This window comes from Nerophis ophidion, linkage group LG01 (assembly GCF_033978795.1).
Source record: "Nerophis ophidion isolate RoL-2023_Sa linkage group LG01, RoL_Noph_v1.0, whole genome shotgun sequence".
NCBI lineage: Eukaryota > Metazoa > Chordata > Actinopteri > Syngnathiformes > Syngnathidae > Nerophis > Nerophis ophidion.
Genome location: NC_084611.1, coordinates 50,817,841 through 50,843,195, shown reverse-complemented (window position 1 = coordinate 50,843,195; position 25,355 = coordinate 50,817,841). Strand labels below are relative to the sequence as shown.

General features: G+C 36.3%; 1 protein-coding gene across 2 annotated transcripts in view; it reads right to left on the bottom strand.

The window, feature by feature from the left end:
• LOC133556443 (transcription activator BRG1-like) overlaps positions 1-25,355 on the bottom strand; it is a 78,787-nt gene that overhangs the window by 27,622 nt on the left and 25,810 nt on the right. For both annotated transcript variants that reach the window (XM_061906368.1, XM_061906376.1), the window contains exons 13-24: positions 20,389-20,446; positions 20,209-20,321; positions 19,986-20,133; positions 17,145-17,308; positions 17,015-17,081; positions 9,049-9,159; positions 8,697-8,939; positions 7,164-7,277; positions 3,848-3,955; positions 3,674-3,760; positions 570-616; positions 317-483 (exon numbers count right to left, since the gene is read on the bottom strand). In XM_061906368.1, the coding sequence (XP_061762352.1) occupies positions 317-483; positions 570-616; positions 3,674-3,760; positions 3,848-3,955; positions 7,164-7,277; positions 8,697-8,939; positions 9,049-9,159; positions 17,015-17,081; positions 17,145-17,308; positions 19,986-20,133; positions 20,209-20,321; positions 20,389-20,446 (1,427 nt within the window). The remainder of the gene's footprint in view (positions 1-316; positions 484-569; positions 617-3,673; positions 3,761-3,847; positions 3,956-7,163; positions 7,278-8,696; positions 8,940-9,048; positions 9,160-17,014; positions 17,082-17,144; positions 17,309-19,985; positions 20,134-20,208; positions 20,322-20,388; positions 20,447-25,355) is intronic.

Genomic DNA, 25,355 nt, shown 5'->3' with positions numbered 1-25,355 from the left:
CTGACGTTTTGTTGAATCAGCCGTTTTACTGCCATGTTACAGACAAACAATTAAGGTATGTAAATAAACATTTACAGAATATTTCTGTGTAAATAACTCATTTCACAACGTATATATCCGCGGCTTATAGTCTGGTGTGACTTATATATGAAAAAACATAATTTTTTCCTCAAATTTGAGGGTGCGGCTTATATACCGGTGCGCACTACAGTTCGGAAAACACTGTGATCACCACAAAAGTGAAGTGTGAATTCAGTCCAGTAGCATAAAGAGCCAATTTCATGAACTAAAACCAAGAAAGGAGAGAGAACTGTACCATCCAGACGCAGATACTTGAAGCTGCGGTATGCAAAGTAGTCCTCCATGATGGTCATCAGTGAGGTCATCTGACAGAAGAGCAGCACTTTATGGTTGGTCGCTCGCAGTTTGGGGAGAATTCGATCCAACACCTCAAATTTTCCTGACGCCCGATACAAGTCAGCGCTGACGGGGGAAGGCGGGAAAGGGGTACACCTGGTAAGAACTGGTAATAATAATAATGTACTGTGTGTGGGCGTGACAGTACTTACCCTTGGACTATCCCACCAGAGAAACCTAAATGTTCAGAGAAGGATTCCTGCAAACAGTCAAGGTGAACTTTTGTTGTGAAAGGACAATAAAATAAAATAAAAAAATCACAAACCATGACAAGTCGCCGCTTTTAAAAAGGGTTACAATATTGAGGTCACACCTTATTTCGTCATACCCCTTACCTACTTTTCTCTGCTCCTAATCTCCAGTGTAACCTTGATTTACAAACCCCTCTATATGCAAACGTTTTATTTACAAACTTTTAAATCACGCCAAATATGACTCGCTTCATTCATTCATTCATTTTAAGCAGCCAATCTGTTTTTAAAGAGATTATGGCTTCTTTCAATTGTGATGAAAAAGGACTTTTCTGCAAAAATATGCCAAAGCAGACTTATTTCACAGCCCCCTCCCATTCTTCCCTCCGTATGCTCCTTTCTCTCCTCTAGTGGCGAATGTTAAATATTTATATTGTTTTAAATGTTTAATATTGTAGCAAAAGCTTGTTTGTGAGGGAAACACTCACAATCTCGCCAAGTTTATATTTCGAAATCCTAGTCAAAGTATCTAAGCAAAATTATTTTGAGTCATTTATTTATTCACTACAAACAGAGACCAAAGAAATGGGATGAGGCTGTGATATGAAAAAGGGCGGGACTAAATTAGCACTGCTTCTTCCTGCACCTTTTCGGATGTGCTATAATGAAACAACTGGAAATATGTGATGCATTACATTGTAATTGTAATAAACCGGAACGAACTCAACTAACGAGCAATGGTTATTAATCTATGAGACAAAACAACTTGTCGTTGTTGCTTGTGTAGCCCTTTGAGACACTCGTGATTTTGTGCTATATAAGTAAACATTGATTGATTCATTCATTCATTGTCTCTAGGCAATAGATTAGAGGTAAAAAAAATACTACTTTTGAGCATCAAAATTTTGTTATAAGACAAATAACTTCACGATACTAGTAAGAATAGCTAATAATACGTTTAAATTACTCATTTTAAGATAAATTCAAAGTTTTTAAAACTGAAATATGTCTATTAATATGTTTATTAATTCTTATTTCATTTGTAATGAGCAAAAAAAAAAAAATCTGCCAATGGGAAAAGTAGAAATTGTCTTGGTAAGATTTTTAGAAAAAAGACATATTTCAGTTTTAAAAACTTTGAATTTTTCTTAAAATGAGTCATTTAAACGTAGTATTAGCTATTCTTACTAGTATTGTGAAGTTCCATCCATCCATTTTCTACCGCTTATTCCCTTCGGGGTCACGGGAGGGCGCTGGAGCCTATCTCAGCTACAATCGGGCGGAAGGTGGCATACACCCTGGACAAGTCGCCACCTCATCGCAGGGCTATTGTGAAGTTATGTGTCTTATAACAAACCTTTGATGCTCAACAAGGTGTACCCCGCCTTCCGCCCGATTGTAGCTGAGATAGGCACCAGCGCCCCCGCGACCTCAAAAGGGAATAAGCGGTAGGAAATGGATGGAAAATGGAATATGTTTGTTATCTTTAAGTGGGGCATTTTTTTCCAGGGGTACTGTATTTCCTTGAATTGACGCCGGGAATATAGTATGCGCCTGCCTAGAATTACTGCCAAGTCAAACTCTATTTCGCAAAATAATTAGCGCATGCCTAGCATTACCGCTGGCTCAGGATTAACGCCGGGTCAAACTCTTTTCGTAAAATATTATTTTTAGAAGCGCATGTCTAGAATTTCCACCGGGTCAAACCCGTTTCGCCAAATAATTAGCATATGCCTACAATTTCCGCCGGGTCAAACTCGTCACGTCACGAGTGACACTTCACCTGTCGTCATTTTCAAAATGGAGGAGGCTGATTTCAGCAATTTCAAATCGCATAAAGAGAAGAAGATTAAGAGCTATTTAGTATGATTTGAGGTCCAAGCTATTGAATATGCTAAAAAGAACAGTAAGCAGCTATGTTTTATTAATATACCGTAGCTGCGTGTGTCAAATATGAGTCATTAAATGACTCCCGCCTCCTGGCGGTAGAGGGCGTTAGTGATCCTTCTTGCGACTACTCGGCTGCAGAAGAAGTGACAACAAGCAGCAAGAGTGAGCAGCGATTGTTTATTTTTTCCTCTCGCTTGCACATTTAACATGGAGGATTACATATCTAAAAAAAACAGTATTCTAAACTGGACTTTCAATCGAAGCAGGAGGTAATAAAGGAAGATCTCCATCGAGACAGAGAGAATTTTAAAACTGAAGAAAGATAAGGAAGACTTCTATAAACAAGTAATCATTGCTTTTGATCAGAAGGAGCTGCGCATGGACTTCATTTATAAGTAAAGGTAAGACCATAATAACGTTTTTTTTTAATTAAATGTGCTTTTCATGATGGTATCCTTACATCACACTCAAATTTATAAGCGCAGGCCTAAATTTACCGCATGCCTTTGGTAAGAGCCGGAGTGAGAAGAGGTTTTAAAATAATTAGCGCAGGCTTGCCTTTACCGCAGGCCTTTGGTAAATGCTGGAGTGAGAAGAGGTTTTAAATTAATTAGCGCCCCGGTGGCAATTCAAAGAAATACGGTAAGTGACTTCTGGGTGTGTTGGCAGAGCAGCGCTTTAATACACTAGGTGTGGCAAAATTTACTTCTGCATTTGACCCATCACCCTTGATCAACCCATGGGAGGTGAGAAAAGCAGTGAACAGCAGCGGTGGCCGCGCCCGGGAATCATTTTTGGTGATTTAACCCCCAATTCCAACCCTTGATGCTGATTGCCAAGCAGGGAGGTAATGGGTCCCATTTTTATAGTCTTTGGTATGACTCGGCCGGGGATTTGAACTCACGACCTACCGATCTAACCACCAGGCCACTGAGTAGGTAGTTCAACTTGTGGTTGTTGTTGATAAAGAGAGACTGAGCCTAATTCATCACCCTCTTGTTATGTTTGATGTACTTGTGTTCAAAGTGTAGAAACCTTCACTAAAATAAGGACTTTTGTCGAGGCCGGAACCAATTGTTCACGTTCACATTGTTTCCTATGGAGAACTGTGCTTCACTATAAAAACTTTTCCATTTAGGAACCAACCGAGTTTGTAAATGGAGGCTGGGCCGTACCTCAATCTGCTGGAACATGTATGGGTGGTTACAGATCTTCCTCAGCTGCATGATGGTGTTCATCAGCGTCTTGGTGCCTCCTTTGCCCTGATCGTGCACAAGGAAACAAGTTCAATTCCGAACTCTACTCACTCATATTTTCCGACAATTATGGTGTGATTTGAAACACTCCACCTTCTTGTCTTTCTCTGAGCCGTCGGTCAGCAGCACTCCCTTGGCCTGCATGTGTCTGTACAAGACCCTCTGGAGGGACGACATGTCACACTTGATCACGTACTCCACCTGAGGGATGACAAACCAGACATTCACCTCATGGTCTTTGTTTCTTATGCAGAGACGGTAGTGTCGGCTTTCAACCGGAAGTAGAAGTGCCGTTCCGTCTTCGAGCCGTCCACAACATTTCTACTTATATGGATTCTTAATTCATCACACCAAGCCAATGTTTTTCAACCTTTTTTGAGCCAAGGCAAATTTTTTGCGTTGAAAAAACGCAGAGACACACCACCAGCAGAAATCATTAAAAAACAAAACTCAGTTGACAGTAAAAAGTCGTAAAGCATAACCAAGAATGCATCACCATAGCTTTTGTCTCTGTCAAAACCTGGACTTTGGGGTTTGTTTTTCTGGAATGCAAAGGAAAGTTGGAGCGGGCGAGGCGTGAAGGTAAAAACATCTTTTATTTTAACACTATAACTACAAAAAAGAAGCAAACAAAAGGCGAAAACAATGGCGGAGAACAAACTTGACTAATGAAACAAAACTTGCACAAAGGCAGAAACTATGAACAATAAACAAAAAAACTTACTTGGCATGGAACTATGAAACAAGCAGCGTGAACTAAACATGAAACCGTAAACATGGCATGAAGCAGAGTGGAGGTAAAGTCGCCAGGCTGATTTCCTGGCAACTTTCGGTTTAAATAATACTGTGGTGATTAGTGAAAACAGGTGCGTGACATGGGGACAAGGTGAAAACTAATTGGTTGGCATGGTAACAAAAGAAAACAAGGAAGTGAAAAAACAGGAAACAATGGAGTCTTAAACAAAACAGAACATAACTAAACAAAACATGATCAGAAGACATGACAGTCTCAAAGTAGGAGTACTGTCACCACTTGTCACATCACACCCTGACTTTTTGCTGTATTCCTGTGTGTAGTGTTTTATTTCATGTCTTGCGTTCCTATTTCGGTGGCTTTTTCTCTTTTTTTGGTGTTTTCCTGTAGCAGTTCCATGACTTCCTTTGAGCGATATTTCCCGCATCTACTTTGTTTTTATCCTTCTATTTGGGGACATTGTCGATTGTCATGTCATGTTGGGATGTACATTGGGGACGCCATCTTTGCTCCACAGTAAGTCTTTGCTGTCGTCCAGCATTCTGTTTTTGTTTACTTTGTAGCCAGTTCAGTTTTAGTTTGGTTCTGCGTAGCCTTCCCTAAGCTTCAATACCTTTTCTTAGGGGCACTTACCTTCTGTTTAGTTTTTGTTTAAGCATTAGATACCTTTTTACCTGACAACATCTACAAAGCAATTAGCTACCAGACTAGGTGGTATAATCAAGGTGTGCCAAAAGACCATAGGCACTACCTTGAAACCCCTGAACCAGATTTATCAGGTCAGAGTCATCCAGAAGGCAAAAGCCATTCTGGCCAACCCTCAGCACCCTCTCTTCTTAGAGTGTAGACTTTAGCCCTCAGGATGTAGGTACGCCCCTAGTAATAGAAAGGCCAAAAACAACCAATAGATAAGATCCTTTGTTCCCTCAGCTGTTGTTTTTATAAATGAGCTCCTTAAACAAGCTTAGCTGCTATGTAGTCACTTTAGTGGGATGCGACGTGTGATTAGTTTTTATTGTATTACAAATGTTTTTAGTTTTACGATGGTTTGTATGTTCTATGTATTTTATGTATTTGTACCTTGTTTTTACTGTTGTACCTCGTTTTTACTGTTGTACCTCGTTTTTACTGTTATACCTCATTTTTACTGTTGTACCTTGTTTTTAATGACTACTGCTGCAAAACAAATTGCCCCTCGGGGACAATAAAGATTTTCTAAGTCTCATTCTAAGTCTACCTGCTGCCACCTACTGATATAGAGAGTATTACACGGTTACTCTGCCGAGCTCTAGACAGCACCGACACACAACAACACATCATTTTACTGGTTTGCAAAAAATATTTTTTACCCCAAATAGGTGAAATTAGATCATCTCCCATGGCAAACCAGACCGTATATCACGGCACACTACCGCGGCACAGTGGTTGAAAAACACTGCTCCAAGCAGCGCTTGGAAGTTTTACAATATAACTAAAACAATTCTTACTTACTAAAGCGTCCTGTGTTTCAAGTTTGTCGGAGTGTTTTCATACATATTTGTACCTGCTATTGTAATGTAATGGAGCTAGCGTCGTTAGCATTAGCTAATATGATAACAAGTTTACGAGTGTCTGTGCTAGTATTATTAACTTACAACGGCATTCTTCCTGTCTTGTTTCACTTTCACAAATTCCTCAGTAAATTCACCAAAGCGTCACCGTGGAGTTATCGAGTCTGTTTAGCTGATTGGAGAGCTAGCTTGCGCGGCTAGTTAAGTTACAGTTAAAGTACCAATGATTATTATTTGACCCATCACCCTTGATCATCCCCTGGGAGGCGAGGGGAGCAGTAGGCAGCAGCGGTGGCCGCGCCCAGGAATAATTTTGGTGATTTAACCCCCAATTCCAACCCTTGATGCTGAGTGCCAAGCAGGGAGGTAACGGCTCCCATTTTCATAGTCTTTGGTATGACTTGTGGGCCCATGACCATGACTTCTGTTTTGTTGGATCAGCCGTTTTACTGCCGTGTTACAGACACCGCTTGGAAACAATTGAGGTATGTAGATAAACATTTACAGAACATTTCTGTGTAAATAACTTATTTCACAACGTATATATCTGCAGCTAATGTGTGAAAAACATTTCTTAACATTTATTGGGTGTGGCTTATATACCGGTGCACTTCATAGTACAAAAAATACAGTATATTTGTCACTTTAAAGACGTCAACTGGAAGGTTTATTTTAAATATTTGCTTAAAACAGTGGATGTTCCAGCACAATCATTCGCACTTATTAATAATTGTTTGTAGTCAAAAACATGACTAAAACGTTTTAACGTTATGTTTGTGTTCAATTACAGTAAGTGTCTTTATCCTAAATATTGCTTACACTTTATTTTACACACTATGGCATTTTTTGGGACGTAAACTAGAACAATATCGTAGTGTGGCTTTAATACCGTGATAAATATTGATTGTGATATTGTTACATCCCTAATGTTGACTCATATTTAGTGGAATGTAAATGTATACTGCTGTTCAAGCTGTACACGGACTACTCTAAAGTATATCTATGTTTACTCTCTATAGTAAGAAGATACACTGGTAGTAAAAAAAAAACAAGGTTGCTGGTGAGATACTGACTATGTCCACCACATGAAATTAAAGTAACTTGCCTTTTCTGGGAGCTGTGCCTCCACTTCCTTCTTCAGCCTGCGGAGCAAGAAGGGACGGAGAACTTTGTGCAAACGACGGATGATCAAGATGGTCTCCTCTTCATTGAGGTCCACCTGCAGGAGACCAGGCACACCTTCAGGCTGGAGACATGGTATTTTTGTTGGAGTCCAACAATCGCAGGATTTGGTCACAGGTCAGAGCTAAATTGGTCTGTTTTATTTTTAAGTAGGAGTGAAGAACAATCCTTGTTGTACTAAGCAAGGGTTCTTTTTGATCTCAGAGCCCAACTTTTCAACTACAGAAGGGCCCAGAGCCCACTCAAATATTAACACTGAATCAGTCATGTAACTCTTGATTTTAATCATATTCAATATATATATATATATATATATATATATATATATATATATATATATATATATATATATATATATATATATATATATATCCATCCATCCATCCATCCATTTTCTACCGCTTATTCCCTTTCGGGGTCACGGGGGGCGCTGGCGCCTATCTCAGCTACAATCGGGCGGAAGGCGTACATACATATATATATATACATACATACATATATATATATATATATACATACATACATATATATATATACCTACATATATATACATACATATATATATATACATACATATATATACATACATATATATATACATATATATATATATACATACATATATATATATACATACATATATATACATACATACATATCTATATACATACATATATACATATATATACATATATATATACAAACATATATATATATACATATATATACATGTGTATGTATATATATATATATATATATATATATATATATATATATATATATATATATACAGTGGGGCAAAAAGTTATTTAATCAGCCACCGATTGTGCAAGTTCTCCCACTTAAAATGATGACAGAGGTCTGTAATTTTCATCATAGGTACACTTCAACTGTGAGAGACAGAATGTGGGAAAAAAAATCCAGGAATACACATTGTATGAATTTTAAAGAATTTATTTGTAAATTATGGTGGAAAATAAGTATTTGGTCAACCATTCAAAGCTCTCACTGATGGAAGGAGGTTTTGGCTCAAAATCTCACAATACATGGCCCCATTCATTCTTTCCTTAACACGGATCAATCGTCCTGTCCCCTTAGCAGAAAAAAAGCCCCAAATCATGATGTTTCCACTCCCATGCTTCACAGTAGGTATGGTGTTCTTGGGATGCAACTCAGTATTCTTCTTCCACCAAACACGACGAGTTGAGTTTATACCAAAAAGTTCTATTTTGGTTTCATCTGACCACATGACATTCTCCCTCTGCTGTATCATCCATGTATCCATTTTGGTATAAAATCAACACGTCATGTTTGGAGGAAGAAGAATACTGAGTTGCATCTCAAGAACACCATACGTATATATTTGTATTTATTTCATTTTATTTTTTTAAATGCTTTTGATTGAATAGTAATAAAAAACACAAAAAAATGCAATAAACAGTATAAAAAGACCCACCTTCTCTCCCGTCATGGCGAAAGGGGCGTTGAACCACTGCTCGAACGTGCTGCAGCTCTTAAAGATGGTGGGCAGGAGGAAGTTGAGCAACGCCCACAGCTCGGGCAGCTTGTTCTGCAGGGGAGTGCCAGTCAGCAGGACCCTCCTGGGCGCCAGGTAGTGCGTGTTCAGGACTTGGGTCAGCTTGCAGTGGTGGTTCTTCATGCGGTGACCCTCGTCCACGATCATGTACTTCCAGCGGATCTGTTGGAACGGCAGGAAGACGTGCGACTGGGAAAAAGCTGCCGGCCTGTTATTGTTTGCGGTCTGCAGACCTCATGCGGGGACAAAAGTCTGAGGAGGCTGAGATCACCTTCGCCAGGACTTGTTTGTCTTTGATGATGTACTCGTACGTGGTGAGGAGAACGTTGAACTTGCCGCTACGCAGCTGAGGGACAAATGCTCTTCTGGCTGCAGGAGAACCCTGGAGGTCAAAATACCAACACACTTGGTTCACTAAATGTCTCACTTAAGTGAGCTTAAAGGAGAAACACTTCCAAGCAGGGGTGTCCAAAGTACAATTAATTTTTTAAACAACGTTCTAAAAATACTAAAAAAAAACTATTTGGAATAAAAGAGGGGTTAAAACAGGAGAAAAAAAAACATTTCAATTGACAGATAAATTTAAGTGTTGAATTAACAAAAAAAAACAAAAAAAATGTAACACTTTTTTGAGTGGGGCCTTTTTGTGTCCCGAATCATTTTAGAGGGATTTAATTTTTTTAAACTGTCATTGTTCACAAAATAATAATACATTATAATCAATCTTATTATGAATTATTGACCCATTAAAAGTCCAATTACTTGACATCAAATGTTACACTTTGACATTTTTGGGGGGGAAATATTGCAAATTTAGTTTTTTTGCCATATAAATGTGAGTTTTGACAAAAAAGTCTTAAGACAGAAAAGAAACAAAAAAACGATTATAACTTTATATGGACAGATAGAACTGAAGTTGACCTAAAGATTTAAGCATTGAAAAAAAAAAAAAAATAAAAAAGACCTATTTTTAACACTTTTTTGAATTTAGAGGGTCTTTTTTATAAACTGCCATTGCTCATAAAGTAGTAATGAATTAAAACCAGTGTTGTTATGAATTATTGACTTTTTTAAGGCTCAAATTACTTGACATTGAATATTACACTTAAAAATATTTTGGGGTGGAAAAATATTATTTTATATTTTGCCATATGAAGTGTTTTGTTTGAGAAAAAGTGCATAAAACAAAACAAAAAAGTCAAAACTTACAATTGACTGATGGATCTGAAGTTGATCTGGAGACTTACGTTGAAAGAAAAAAAAAAAAAAGTATTAATTATTTTTACCACTTTTATAAGTGAGGCCCTTTTGGGGTCCCCAATAATTTTAGGGGGACGTTATTTTTTTTAAACGGTCATTCCTCAAAAAGTAATAATGAATCAAAATCTATGTTGTTATGAATTACTGACATATTTAAGGCTCCATTTAATTTACATCAAATATTACACTTTGAAATATTTTTTTGGGGGGTAAAATATTGCATATTTTTTGTTTTTGCCATACAAAAGGTTTTCTTTGAGAAAAAGTGCATAAAACAAACAAACAAAAAGTCAAAACTTACAATTGACCGATGGATCTAAAGTTGATTTGAAGACTTGAGTTGAAGTTAAAAACAAAAACAAAAAAATGAATGTTTTTTTTTAACACATTTATAAGTGGGGCTCTTTTGGGTCCCCAAGAATTTTGGAGGGACTTTTTTTTTTTTTTAACAGCCATTGCTCCAAAAATAATAATGAATCAATGTTGTTATGAATTATTGACCCATTTAAAGGTTCAATTACTTGACATCAAATATTACACTTTGACATTTTTTTGGGGAAAAATATTGCATATTTTGTGTTTTTGCCATAAAAAATAGAGTTTTGACAAAAAAAGGCACTAAACAGAAAACTATTAAAATAATAACTATATACGTATATATATATATACATATATATATATATATTAGGGCTGTGAATCTTTGGGTGTCCCACGATTCGATTCAATATCGATTCTTGGGGTCGATAATATATCGATTTTTTAGTTTCGATTCGATTCTCGATTCAAAAACGATATTTTTCCGATTCAAAACGATTCCATATTCATTCAATACATAGGATTTCAGCAGGATCTACCCCAGTCTGCTGACATGCTAGAAAAGTAGTAGATTTAAAAAAAAAACACTTTTATAATTGTAAAGGAGAATGTTTTATCAACTGATTGCAATAATGTAAATTTGTTTTAACTATTAAACGAACCAAAATATGACTTATTTTATCTTTGTGAAAACATTGGACACAGTGTGTTGTCAAGCTTATGAGATACGATGCAAGTGTAAGCCACTGTGACACTATTGTTTTTTTCTTAATTTGTATAAATGTCTAATAATAATGTCAATGAGGGATTTTTAATCACTGCTACGCTGAAATTATAACTAATATTGATACTGTTGTTGATAATATTATGTTTTGTTTCACTACTTTTGGCTTGTTCTGTGTCGTGTTTGTGTCTTTATTGCAGTTCTGAGTGTTGCTGGGTCAGGTTTGGTTTTGGAATTGGATGGCATTGTTATGGTATTGCTGTGTATTGTTTTGTTAGATTGATTAAAAAAAAAAAAAAATAAAAAAAAAAAAAAAAGAATCGATTCTGAATCGCACGTGTTCAAATCGATTTTTTCCAACACCTTTAGTATATTTACATATATATATATTGCAAATATATATATATATATATATTGCAAATAATAATTAACTTAGAATTTGATGGCTGCAACACGTGCCAAAGTAGTTGGGAAAGGGCATGTTCACCACTGTGTTACATCACCTTTTCTTTTAACAACACACAATAAACGTTTTGGAACTGAGGAAACTAATTGTTGAAGCTTTGAAAGTGGACTTCTTTCCCATTTTTGTTTTATGTAGACTGTTGAACTAGTCCAACAGTCCGGCTGTTGTATTTTACGCTTCATAATGCGCCACACATTTTCGATGGGAGACATGGCTGGACTGCAGGCGGGCCAGGAAAGTACCCGCACTCTTTTTTTACGAAGCCACGCTGTTGTAACACTTGTCTTGCTGAAATAAGCAGGGGCGTCCATGATAACGTTGCTTGGATGACAACATATGTTGTTCCAAAACCTGTATGGACCTTTCAGCATTAATGGTGCCTTCACAGATGTGTAAGTTACCCATGCCTAAGGCACTAATACACCCCCATACCATCACACATGCTGGCTTTTGAACTTTGCGTGTATAACAATCCGAATAGTTATTTTCCTCTTTGTTCTGGAGGACATCACGTCCTCTGTTTCCAAATATAATTTGAAATGTGGACTCGTCAGACCACAGAACACCTTGCCACTTTGCATCAGTCCATCTTAGGTGAACTCGGGCCCAGCCAAGCCGGCGGCGTTTCAGGATATTGTTGATAAATGGGTTTGTCTTTGCATAGTAAAGTTTTAACTTGCACTTACAGATGTAGCGACCAACTGTAGTTACTGACAGTGGTTTTATGAAGTGTTCCTGAGCCCATGTGATGATATCCTTTACACACTGATGTCGGTTTTTGATGCAATACCGCCTGGGGGATCAAAAGTCCGTAATATCATCGCTTACGTGCAGTGATTTCTCCAGATTCTCCGAACTTTTTGATGATTTTACGGTCCGTAGATGGTAAAATCCCTAAATTCCTTGCAATAGCTCGTTGAGAAATGTTGTTCTAAAACTTTTCAACAATTTGCTTACAAATTGGTGACCCTCACCCCATCCTTGTTTGTGAATTACTTAGCATTTCATGGAAGCTGCTTTTATACTCAATCATGGCACCCAACTGTTCCCAATTAGCCTGCACACCTGTGGGATGTTCCATATAAGTGTTTGATGAGCATTCCTCAACTTTCTCAGTATTTATTGCCACCTTTCCCAACTTCTTTGTCACGTGTTGCTGGCATCAAATTCTGAAGTTAATGATTATTTGCAAAAAAAAAATGTTTATCAGTTTTAACATCAAATATGTTGTCTTTGTAGCATATTCAACTGAATATGGGTTAAAAATGATTCGCAAATCATTGTATTCCGTTTATTTTTTAATTCTAACACAATTTCACAACTCATACGGAAACGGGGTTTGTATAAGACTTTTTTTTTTTTTTTCCATTGGGGCCCTTTTGGATCCACAATAGAGGAACTTTTTTTTGAACTGTTCTTGCTCTAAAAATAAGCAATGTTAAAAGCAATTACTTGACATCAAATATTACACTTACATTATTTTGGGGGGTGGGGGAGCGAATGTTGCATATTTTGTGTTTTTGCCATATAAATGTGAGTTTTGACAAAAAAGTCTTAAGACAGAAAAGAAACAAAAAAACGATTATAACTTTATATGGACAGATAGAACTGAAGTTGACCTAAAGATTTAAGCATTGAAAAAAAAATAGAAATAAAAAAGACCTATTTTTAACACTTTTTTGAATTTAGAGGGTCTTTTTTATAAACTGCCATTGCTCATAAAGTAGTAATGAATTAAAACCAGTGTTGTTATGAATTATTGACTTTTTTAAGGCTCAAATTACTTGACATTGAATATTACACTTAAAAATATTTTGGGGTGGAAAAATATTATTTTATATTTTGCCATATGAAGTGTTTTGTTTGAGAAAAAGTGCATAAAACAAAACAAAAAAGTCAAAACTTACAATTGACTGATGGATCTGAAGTTGATCTGGAGACTTACGTTGAAAGAAAAAAAAAAAAAAGTATTAATTATTTTTACCACTTTTATAAGTGAGGCCCTTTTGGGGTCCCCAATAATTTTAGGGGGACGTTATTTTTTTTAAACGGTCATTCCTCAAAAAGTAATAATGAATCAAAATCTATGTTGTTATGAATTACTGACATATTTAAGGCTCCATTTAATTTACATCAAATATTACACTTTGAAATATTTTTTTGGGGGGTAAAATATTGCATATTTTTTGTTTTTGCCATACAAAAGGTTTTCTTTGAGAAAAAGTGCATAAAACAAACAAACAAAAAGTCAAAACTTACAATTGACCGATGGATCTAAAGTTGATTTGAAGACTTGAGTTGAAGTTAAAAACAAAAACAAAAAAATGAATGTTTTTTTTTAACACATTTATAAGTGGGGCTCTTTTGGGTCCCCAAGAATTTTGGAGGGACTTTTTTTTTTTTTTAACAGCCATTGCTCCAAAAATAATAATGAATCAATGTTGTTATGAATTATTGACCCATTTAAAGGTTCAATTACTTGACATCAAATATTACACTTTGACATTTTTTTGGGGAAAAATATTGCATATTTTGTGTTTTTGCCATAAAAAATAGAGTTTTGACAAAAAAAGGCACTAAACAGAAAACTATTAAAATAATAACTATATACGTATATATATATATACATATATATATATATATTAGGGCTGTGAATCTTTGGGTGTCCCACGATTCGATTCAATATCGATTCTTGGGGTCGATAATATATCGATTTTTTAGTTTCGATTCGATTCTCGATTCAAAAACGATATTTTTCCGATTCAAAACGATTCCATATTCATTCAATACATAGGATTTCAGCAGGATCTACCCCAGTCTGCTGACATGCTAGAAAAGTAGTAGATTTAAAAAAAAAACACTTTTATAATTGTAAAGGAGAATGTTTTATCAACTGATTGCAATAATGTAAATTTGTTTTAACTATTAAACGAACCAAAATATGACTTATTTTATCTTTGTGAAAACATTGGACACAGTGTGTTGTCAAGCTTATGAGATACGATGCAAGTGTAAGCCACTGTGACACTATTGTTTTTTTCTTAATTTGTATAAATGTCTAATAATAATGTCAATGAGGGATTTTTAATCACTGCTACGCTGAAATTATAACTAATATTGATACTGTTGTTGATAATATTATGTTTTGTTTCACTACTTTTGGCTTGTTCTGTGTCGTGTTTGTGTCTTTATTGCAGTTCTGAGTGTTGCTGGGTCAGGTTTGGTTTTGGAATTGGATGGCATTGTTATGGTATTGCTGTGTATTGTTTTGTTAGATTGATTAAAAAAATAAAAAAAAAAAAATAAAAAAAAAAGAATCGATTCTGAATCGCACGTGTTCAAATCGATTTTTTCCAACACCTTTAGTATATTTACATATATATATATTGCAAATATATATATATATATATATTGCAAATAATAATTAACTTAGAATTTGATGGCTGCAACACGTGCCAAAGTAGTTGGGAAAGGGCATGTTCACCACTGTGTTACATCACCTTTTCTTTTAACAACACACAATAAACGTTTTGGAACTGAGGAAACTAATTGTTGAAGCTTTGAAAGTGGACTTCTTTCCCATTTTTGTTTTATGTAGACTGTTGAACTAGTCCAACAGTCCGGCTGTTGTATTTTACGCTTCATAATGCGCCACACATTTTCGATGGGAGACATGGCTGGACTGCAGGCGGGCCAGGAAAGTACCCGCACTCTTTTTTTACGAAGCCACGCTGTTGTAACACTTGTCTTGCTGAAATAAGCAGGGGCGTCCATGATAACGTTGCTTGGATGACAACATATGTTGTTCCAAAACCTGTATGGACCTTTCAGCATTAATGGTGCCTTCACAGATGTGTAAGTTACCCATGCCTAAGGCACTAATACACCCCCATACCATCACACATGCTGGCTTTTGAACTTTGCGTGTATAACAATCCGAATAGTTATTTTCCTCTTTGTTCTGGAGGACATCACGTCCTCTGTTTCCAAATATAATTTGAAATGTGGACTCGTCAGACCACAGAACACCTTGCCACTTTGCATCAGTCCATCTTAGGTGAACTCGGGCCCAGCCAAGCCGGCGGCGTTTCAGGATATTGTTGATAAATGGGTTTGTCTTTGCATAGTAAAGTTTTAACTTGCACTTACAGATGTAGCGACCAACTGTAGTTACTGACAGTGGTTTTATGAAGTGTTCCTGAGCCCATGTGATGATATCCTTTACACACTGATGTCGGTTTTTGATGCAATACCGCCTGGGGGATCAAAAGTCCGTAATATCATCGCTTACGTGCAGTGATTTCTCCAGATTCTCCGAACTTTTTGATGATTTTACGGTCCGTAGATGGTAAAATCCCTAAATTCCTTGCAATAGCTCGTTGAGAAATGTTGTTCTAAAACTTTTCAACAATTTGCTTACAAATTGGTGACCCTCACCCCATCCTTGTTTGTGAATTACTTAGCATTTCATGGAAGCTGCTTTTATACTCAATCATGGCACCCAACTGTTCCCAATTAGCCTGCACACCTGTGGGATGTTCCATATAAGTGTTTGATGAGCATTCCTCAACTTTCTCAGTATTTATTGCCACCTTTCCCAACTTCTTTGTCACGTGTTGCTGGCATCAAATTCTGAAGTTAATGATTATTTGCAAAAAAAAAATGTTTATCAGTTTTAACATCAAATATGTTGTCTTTGTAGCATATTCAACTGAATATGGGTTAAAAATGATTCGCAAATCATTGTATTCCGTTTATTTTTTAATTCTAACACAATTTCACAACTCATACGGAAACGGGGTTTGTATAAGACTTTTTTTTTTTTTTTCCATTGGGGCCCTTTTGGATCCACAATAGAGGAACTTTTTTTTGAACTGTTCTTGCTCTAAAAATAAGCAATGTTAAAAGCAATTACTTGACATCAAATATTACACTTACATTATTTTGGGGGGTGGGGGAGCGAATGTTGCATATTTTGTGTTTTTGCCATAAAAAAAGAGTTTTGACAAAAAAAGGCTTTAAACAGAGAAAACAAAACTTTATATCAACAGATAGATCTAAAATGTATCTAAATATTCAGACTTTGAATAAAAAATAACAAAAATACTTATTTTTTAATTTTTTTATGGAGTGAAGAGAGTCCTAAATGTTTTTAAAAAAATTAAATATTGTTTTCGTTTGGAAAATTAAAAATATCAAAATGGCCCCCGCAGCCCTCGGTGGCAAAAGTTTGGACACCCCTGCCCTAGATCCTGCACCATGTCCTCAGACTGGTCAAATCTGAGGGCAAGAACTGATGAAGCCTGCTAAGATGAGAGCAGAAAGGTCTTTGAAGACCACGTCAACATCGGCAATAAAATACAATCAGCCAATATTGATGGATGGCTGATGGATTTTGAGTTTGTTATCAACCAAAGAAGGTAGTGGAAATTTTTTACGTGTGATTAGGGTGGCAGCATGATGAAAAGTCACCTTGTAGGACACTTTGACCACCGTCGGCGCCCACTTGTCAAACTCGTAGACCCAGTTGGAGAGAGTCCTGTGGGTGAGAAGACAGGAAGTCAGGCGGCCGGGTGTAGACCAGGAAGGAGATGGGGCTCACGAGAGGGGCACGATGATGAGGTAGGGTCCGTTGAGGCGCTTGTGCTCCATGAGGTGCGTGATGAGCGCGATGGTCTGGATGGTTTTGCCCAGACCCATTTCATCTGCCAGGATGCCGTTGAGGTTGTTGTTATAGAGCGACACCAACCACTCCAGACCTTTGACCTGACGCACACGCACGCACTTGAACACACCACAACTACATCATAGAGGTGACATCATTCTTGCACTCGGAGAAAAATGTTTTTTACTTGCAATTTTTAAATTTCATTGAACAAAATAGTTTTTATACTTGCAAACCTTTTTTTTTACTTGCAGATTTTGTTTTTACTTGCACATAATTTTTTTAATAAATAAAAAAAGTTGTTGTTTTTTACTTGCAAATAATTTACTGAACTGAAGGAAATAGTTGTCATACTTGAAAATCATTTAATAATTAAATAAAATAATTTTTTAATGGCAAATAGATTTTTGACTTGCGATTTTTTAATTTTGATTTATTATTGAATAAATTATATAAAAAAATGTTTTACTTGCAAATCATTATTTTGTTATAAAAACTTTTTTTTATTATCGAATTATTTTTTTAACTGGAGAAAATGGTTTTCATACTTGCATAAATTTGTTTTACAAGCGAATAATTCTTTTAATTGAATAAAAACAAATTTTTTTTACCTGTGAATAATTCTTTGAACTGAAGGAAATACATTTTATACTTGCAAATCATTTAATAATAAAATAAAAACTTTTTTAATGGCAATTTCTTTTTTTTCTTGCAATCTTTGTTTTTACCGTATTTTTTGGACTATAAGTCACAGTTTTTTTCATAGTTTGGCCGGGGGTGCGACTTGTACTCAGTCAAGAGCGACTTATGTGTGAAATTATTAACACATTACCGTAAAATATCAAATAATTTTATTTAGCTCATTCACGGAAGAGACTAGACATATAAGATTTCATGGGATTTAGCGATTAGAAGTGACAGATTGTTTGGAAAAGGTATAGCATGTCCTATATGTTATAGTTATTTGAATCACTCTTACCATAATATGTTACGTTAACTTACCAGGCACCTTCTCAGTTGCTTATATATGCCTCATATAACGTATACTTATTCAGCCTATTGTTCACTATTTTTTATTTATTTTAGATTGCCTTTCAAATGTCTATTTTTGATGTTGGGTTTTATCAAATAATTTTCCCCAAAGAATGGGACTTATATATGATTTTTTTCCTTCTTTATTATGCATTTTCGGCGGGTGCGACTTATACTCTAAAGCGACTTATAAATATGGTACTTTAAAATATTTTTTTAATTGAATAAAATACTTGTTCTTTAATTGCAAATAATTTACTGAACTGAAAAAAATAGTTGTTATACTTGCAAATCATTTAATAATTAATTTAAATACTTTTTTAATAACAAATAGATTTTTTACTTTAAATTTTTTATTTTGATTTATTATTGAATAAATTATATAAAACAAATGTTTTACTTGTAAATCATTATTTTGTAATAAAAACTTTTTTTTTTATTATCGAATATTTTTTTTAACTGGAGAAAATGGTTTTCATACTTGCATACATTTGTTTTAGTAGCGAATAATTTTTTAAATGAAATAAAATGTTTGTTTTTTTACTTGCAAATCATTCTTTGAACTGAAAGAAATAGATTTTATACTTGCAAATCATTTAATAATAAAATAAGATAGTTTTTTTAATGGGAAACTGTCTTTTTACTTGCAAAATTTGTTTTTAACTTGTGAATTTATTTATTTTTTTTACTAAAGAATTTTTTTTTTTTACTTGTGAATAATTTTTAATTAAATAAAAACAATTTTTTTACTTGCAAATAATTTTTTCAACTGAAGTAAAAACTTTTTATACTTGCAAATCAATTGATAATCAAATACAATTGTTTTTTAATGGCAAATAGTTTATTTTACTTGCAAAATTTGTTTTTTTTATTGTGAATCATTATTTATAGTTAAAACATATTTTTTTAACTTGCAAATATTTTTTTGTACTGAAGAAAATAGTTTTCATATTTGCATATGTATTTTTTAAATTCAATGAAATATATTTTTTTAATTGCTTGAAGTATGATTATCTTTTTAAAGGGCTTGCTACATGTTAAAACTGTGAATCAGTTAAATTGACTTCAATTAATTTGAGATACAAGTGTTTTAAGTTAAGAGCTCTGTTGCCGAACAAATTTAGCTCATAAGTTGAGGTCCTGTACAGTAATTGTATCTAGGTATGTATGTATATGTCTTTTAAAACAGACTGTTTATGTGCTGGAATAATATGATGCTTCACGTGTTGTTTTATTTTGAAATCTAGTGATTTTTTGTTGCTAAATATAGTGTTTTTCCTTTGTATGCATAATTTAGTTGCATTTTAAGAAGAATGCTACTGCAGCTAAGGGGATCTTAACCCTTCCAACCTCGGGGCCCAACTTTTCCAAAACAGATGTTACCACCGAATTAGTCATCTTACTCTTGATTTTAATCATCTTCAATAATTATATCTAACCTGATCACAGTTTAACAGGATAAATGATATCAAATCATGCGTCAATCACAAAAGCTTAGGTCAGGCTGATTACAAAATTAAATACTACTGCAAAAAAATGGACTTATAAAAACTGATAAAAAATAAATGTTTATACAATTAAGCAGCGCGAAAATAAATCAATTCTAACTAAGTTAATAATAAATAATGATAATATATGTATTTATTAAATAAACAGTCAATAAAATGCAAATACACTTAGTCATAATTTTTGCGCTTATCACATTTCTCTTTGACCTTTAACTCCAGACTTCCTGGGATTGTTTACCTGGTACTGTTTGAGTTGTCCGTTTATCAAGAAAGTGGACTGTCTTTCCACCTTCTCCGTCACGGCGTGTGCCACCGCGTAGTACGACTGAAGTCCTCGGGCAAACGCGGCGCCGCTGTACTCATCATCCACGTCCTGTTTGGCGTGCCTGCACAGGAAGTACACGTGAGAGCCTCCATCTCCACGCAGGGAGAGGCAATAGCCAGGTAGTTAGCGCGCTTACTCGATGATGTGTCGCACGTCCACTTCGGACACGTCCTCGCAGTCGGGGTCGGAAATCTTCTTCTTGTCATCTGCTGGTGCTGCTGAAGGCTGAGGTTCCTCCTCCTCCTCCTGCTGCACGGCACAAAATGACATTGGGTGACCTGTGAAGTGCTCGTCGTGTGAAGAACCCAGACCTCACCTCCTCCTCCTCTTCATCCTCACTTCCTTCACTGTCAGAGCGCGGAGCCACCTCGTAACTAGACCAACACACAGTGGGGACACTTTTAGTGTTTAAGCACTGGACTTTCAAGCTTGTGGTGGAATTTACATTCGTAAACCAGTGTTTCTTCACCATAGTTGGGCCACCAAAAATACCATTCTGTTTCTTAACTGTGATCCGAAGTTGTAATATACTTTTCCACCACTTGTGGCAGTAATGACAATATCAGACTAACAGAAGAAGTCTGGAGCTGAAGTCGTTAAGATCTTACTCAAGTGCAAAAAATATGACTAAAGTGGTGAAACTCTATTTGCATTTGCACATTAATTTTATTCGAGCACAACATAATTGTATGTATGTTTATTCTGTGTCAGTTATTTTTGTGTCCCTTCTAATTTAGTAAATTTGATATTTGATTATTTTTCTAATCAGTCTGACCCAAGCCTAAGGTGTATGTGTTCAATAAATAATTATCTTTGCGATGAACACATGCTTATATATCATTTGACAAATTGAATTCAACTGTTAGTAGGTTAGATAAACATATTGAATACGATTAAAATCAACCACAAGATGACTAATTCACTGTTAATATTTGAGTGGGGCCCCTCTATAGTGGAAAAGTTGGGCCCTGGGGTCAAAAAGGTTAAGAACCTCCCATGCCATTTTATTTATTATAATTATTAAATGTGTATATATATATATATTTATATATATATATATTAGGGCTGCAACTAACGATTAATTTGATAATCGATTAATCTGTTGATTATTACTTTGATTAATCGATTAATAATCGGATAAAAAAGACAAACTACATTTCTATCCTTTCCAATACTTTATTTTAAAAAAACGCATACTGGCACCATGTCCTTTCGACTTGTCAAACATAACAATAACAAGGCAAGTGTTAGAACATTTTTGTTTTTTTATAAAGTGCACAATTGTCATGCACAATAGCAATAATTTTGCTTAGGGAAATTTCAAACCTGCCTACTACCTATTCCAACCATTCTCCAATCCTGGATGCTGAATGTATTTCCTTTAGTGGCATGGTCGTAAGGCAAGATTGACTTCATGTTCCATTCATCTCCAATGTAGTGGCATGTATTGCCAAGTTAGGTTTCCGTGGCTACACTTGTACACACATCAGTGGTCAGAACAATTTTGCTCTGGGTGGCTTTAATGTCAGCTTACACTGTCAGCAGTATGTCTGCTCATACTTCCTCTCCATCAGTTTTGTAAAATGGGTCCTCGAGGGAAGAGTGTAACCAGGGTTGAGGACGTAAATCATTTTTCTGAAACCGTCATCCTCCACCATTGATAGTCGCCTCATGTCAGTTAGGAAGAATATTAAGGATAGCAACAGTCAATGCAGCCGCTTGCTTTGGTGTGCACACCTTCCTTTGTACGAAGTCGCTAATGCTGGCTTGTTTCTTTCTGAAATGAAAGAAACCATATCATGAACGTACATAGTAGCATCATTTACATGTAATAATTTCTGATGTAAAAGGCACATTTTTTTCACATCATGGTCACTGCTGCCTAGTTTTTGTTGTTATATTGTTATTTTTACTCTTATATTTTTATTCTTATGTTGCTTTTTTATTTTTATTCTTTTTGTAACATTTTCTTCTTTTTTTTTCCCCATTTAAACCCCCGTTATTTACTTTTTAAAATCGATGTCAGGTCTGTACACTGCTGCTGGAATTTAAATGTTCCTGAGGAAACTCCCTGAGGGATTCATTAAAAGTACTATCTATCTATCTATCTGTCTGTCTGTCTGTCTATCTATCTATCTATCTAATTACACCACCACATTGAAAAAAAGCTAAATGAAATAAATGGACATTGTGGATGCAGCATACAACAATAATAACACAGAAATGTAACTCATCAGATCAGAACTGAATCAGATATTGTACTAGTCTCTGTTGTGAATAATAAAGGATTCATTTTAGGCTGCCTGTGAATAATAGCATGAAATATTCCAGCACCTTCATAACGTTTATATTACTAAAGCAATACTCGAATATTATATAGCATTGATCCATTATGAAACCAACCTGAGATAATTCTGTCCGTTTATTGCCTTAAAAAAACCTCCACGTTATCGATATATTAAAAACACACAAACATGGACACAACGGATCAATGTACTCGGACTATGTATTTACGTACCGTGAGTTTTTTTCTTCATCCATGGCTCCTCTTCAAGTGCTGCCGAAGCAATGTTGTCCTTCGTGCCACGTACGCGAGGTCCATGCTGCTCGTTTTGCAGGAAATGTCGTCTTTGAAGTCTTTAAAGTAAAGTGTTCCGACACTTTTGACGACTTAAGTCGTACACTTTTATAACCTCGAGATGTTTTCCTCGCTGAACTATCTGTACTGTTTCCCTCTGCCATTTTTCGAATGTTTCCAAACAAATGCTACGGCGTGGTCACGTGAGCTGCACATGACACATCATTGGCTGGCTCGATGCCACATCAGAGAGTATTAAGACCATACCTTCTGTCAAAAATGATTTATGGGGGGTCATAAATCAATGATTTATGAGGGGTCAAGGTCAAAGGTCAATGATTTATGAGTGGTCAAGTTCAAAGGTAAATGATTTATGAGGGGTCAAGGTCAAAGGCAAAGGTCAGGGTCAAATGTCAAGGTCAAGTGGTTGTGGCTTACCCCGGAAGAGGGTGGAGTTAAGACCTGCGGTGGGAGTGGTTAAACCAGGAAGAGGGTGGAGTTTTAACCAGAAAGAGGGCAGAGTTAAGACCTGCGGTGGGAGTGGTTAAACCAGGAAGAGGGTGGAGTTAAGACCTGACGAGGGAACAAAGGAGGGTTCAGTTTTTTAAGAAAGCAATGTCATCTGAGCAGCATGTGACCATCCATTTGACAGTTTAAATGTTTACGATCGTTTGAAACAACTTCCAGATTTCGATGTATTGATGGCTGGGAATGTTACGTGTGGAGATGTGGACACGCACGCACTTCACACACGCACACACACACACACACACACACACACACACACACACACACACACACACACACACACACACACACACACACACACACACGCAGAGGAGGGGTACAAAAGGGCGGTGTAAGGCTTAGTCATTATTTGGAGCTTTATACGTTAGCGTAAAGACTTTGTTCGATTCGGTCATGATTAGTGAAACGCCTGTGTCGATTTATAAAAATAATAAAACTTACATTGACGCTCCGCAAAAAAGTCGAGTGTTTCTAAATCGTATTCAGATGCCGCCGACCGAGTCTTTGCGTGAGAAATGGGACTTGGAAGCGTACGGGATGGAGGGATCTTTTGGATTCGTATTCAGATACGAAATGGGTGATATCTGCTTATTTCAGCTAAAAGAAAGAAGAGACGGAAGCCCTTTCTCGATATTTTCATCGTTATCTACCGTTATCGTACACACACACACACACACACACACACACACACACACACACACACACACACACACACACACACACACACACATACACACGCAGAGGAGGGGTACAAAAGGGCGGTGTAAGGCTTAGTCATTATTTGGAGCTTTATACGTTAGCGTAAAGACTTTGTTCGATTCGGTCATGATTTGTGAAACGCCTGTGTCGATTTATAAAAATAATAAAACTTACATTGACGCTCCGCAAAAAAGTCGAGTGTTTCTAAATCGTATTCAGATGCCACCGACCGAGTCTTTGCGTGAGAAATGGGACTTGGAAGCGTACGGGATGGAGGGATCTTTTGGATTTGTATTCAGATACGAAATGGGTGATATCTGCTTATTTCAGCTAAAAGAAAGAAGAGACGGAAGCCCTTTCTCGATATTTTCATCGTTATCTACCGTTATCGTACACACACACACACACACACACACACACACACACACACACACACACACACACACACACACACACACATACACACGCAGAGGAGGGGTACAAAAGGGCGGTGTAAGGCTTAGTCATTATTTGGAGCTTTATACGTTAGCGTAAAGACTTTGTTCGATTCGGTCATGATTTGTGAAACGCCTGTGTCGATTTATAAAAATAATAAAACTTACATTGACGCTCCGCAAAAAAGTCGAGTGTTTCTAAATCGTATTCAGATGCCACCGACCGAGTCTTTGCGTGAGAAATGGGACTTGGAAGCGTACGGGATGGAGGGATCTTTTGGATTTGTATTCAGATACGAAATGGGTGATATCTGCTTATTTCAGCTAAAAGAAAGAAGAGACGGAAGCCCTTTCTCGATATTTTCATCGTTATCTACCGTGGATTGGGAAGTTTTTGTTACGTGGGGAGATGTGGACACGCACACACACGCACACACACACACGCACACACACGCACACACACACACACATTCGTACGCACACATCGTTAAGACCAGAAGAGGGGACAAAGGAGGGTTCAGTTTTTACTGACCAGCCATTTGACAGTTTAAATGTTTACGATCGTTTGAAACAACTTCCATACCTCACGAAAACATATTTAAACAGATGGAGAAACTATCGCAGAACACAGTGTAACCTAGCAACTGACCAGCCATTTGACAGTTTAAATGTTTACGATCGTTTGAAACAACAGGTCAGTTTGGGGACAAAGGAGGGTTCAGTTTTTACTGACCAGCCATTTGACAGTTTAAATGTTTACGATCGTTTGAAACAACAGGACACGCACGCACGCACACACGCACGCACGCACGCACGCACGCACGCACGCACGCACGCACACACACACACACACACACACACACACACACACACACACACACACACACACACACGCACACAAGCACACACACACACACACACACACACCCCATTACCTCTGCTATACCATGTTATTAGACATTGGTTTAACTCCATTTAAGCATTTAAACGTTAAAAGCATTGCACTTGTACGACGTTGTAATACTTTTTTTTTTACAGCCGATG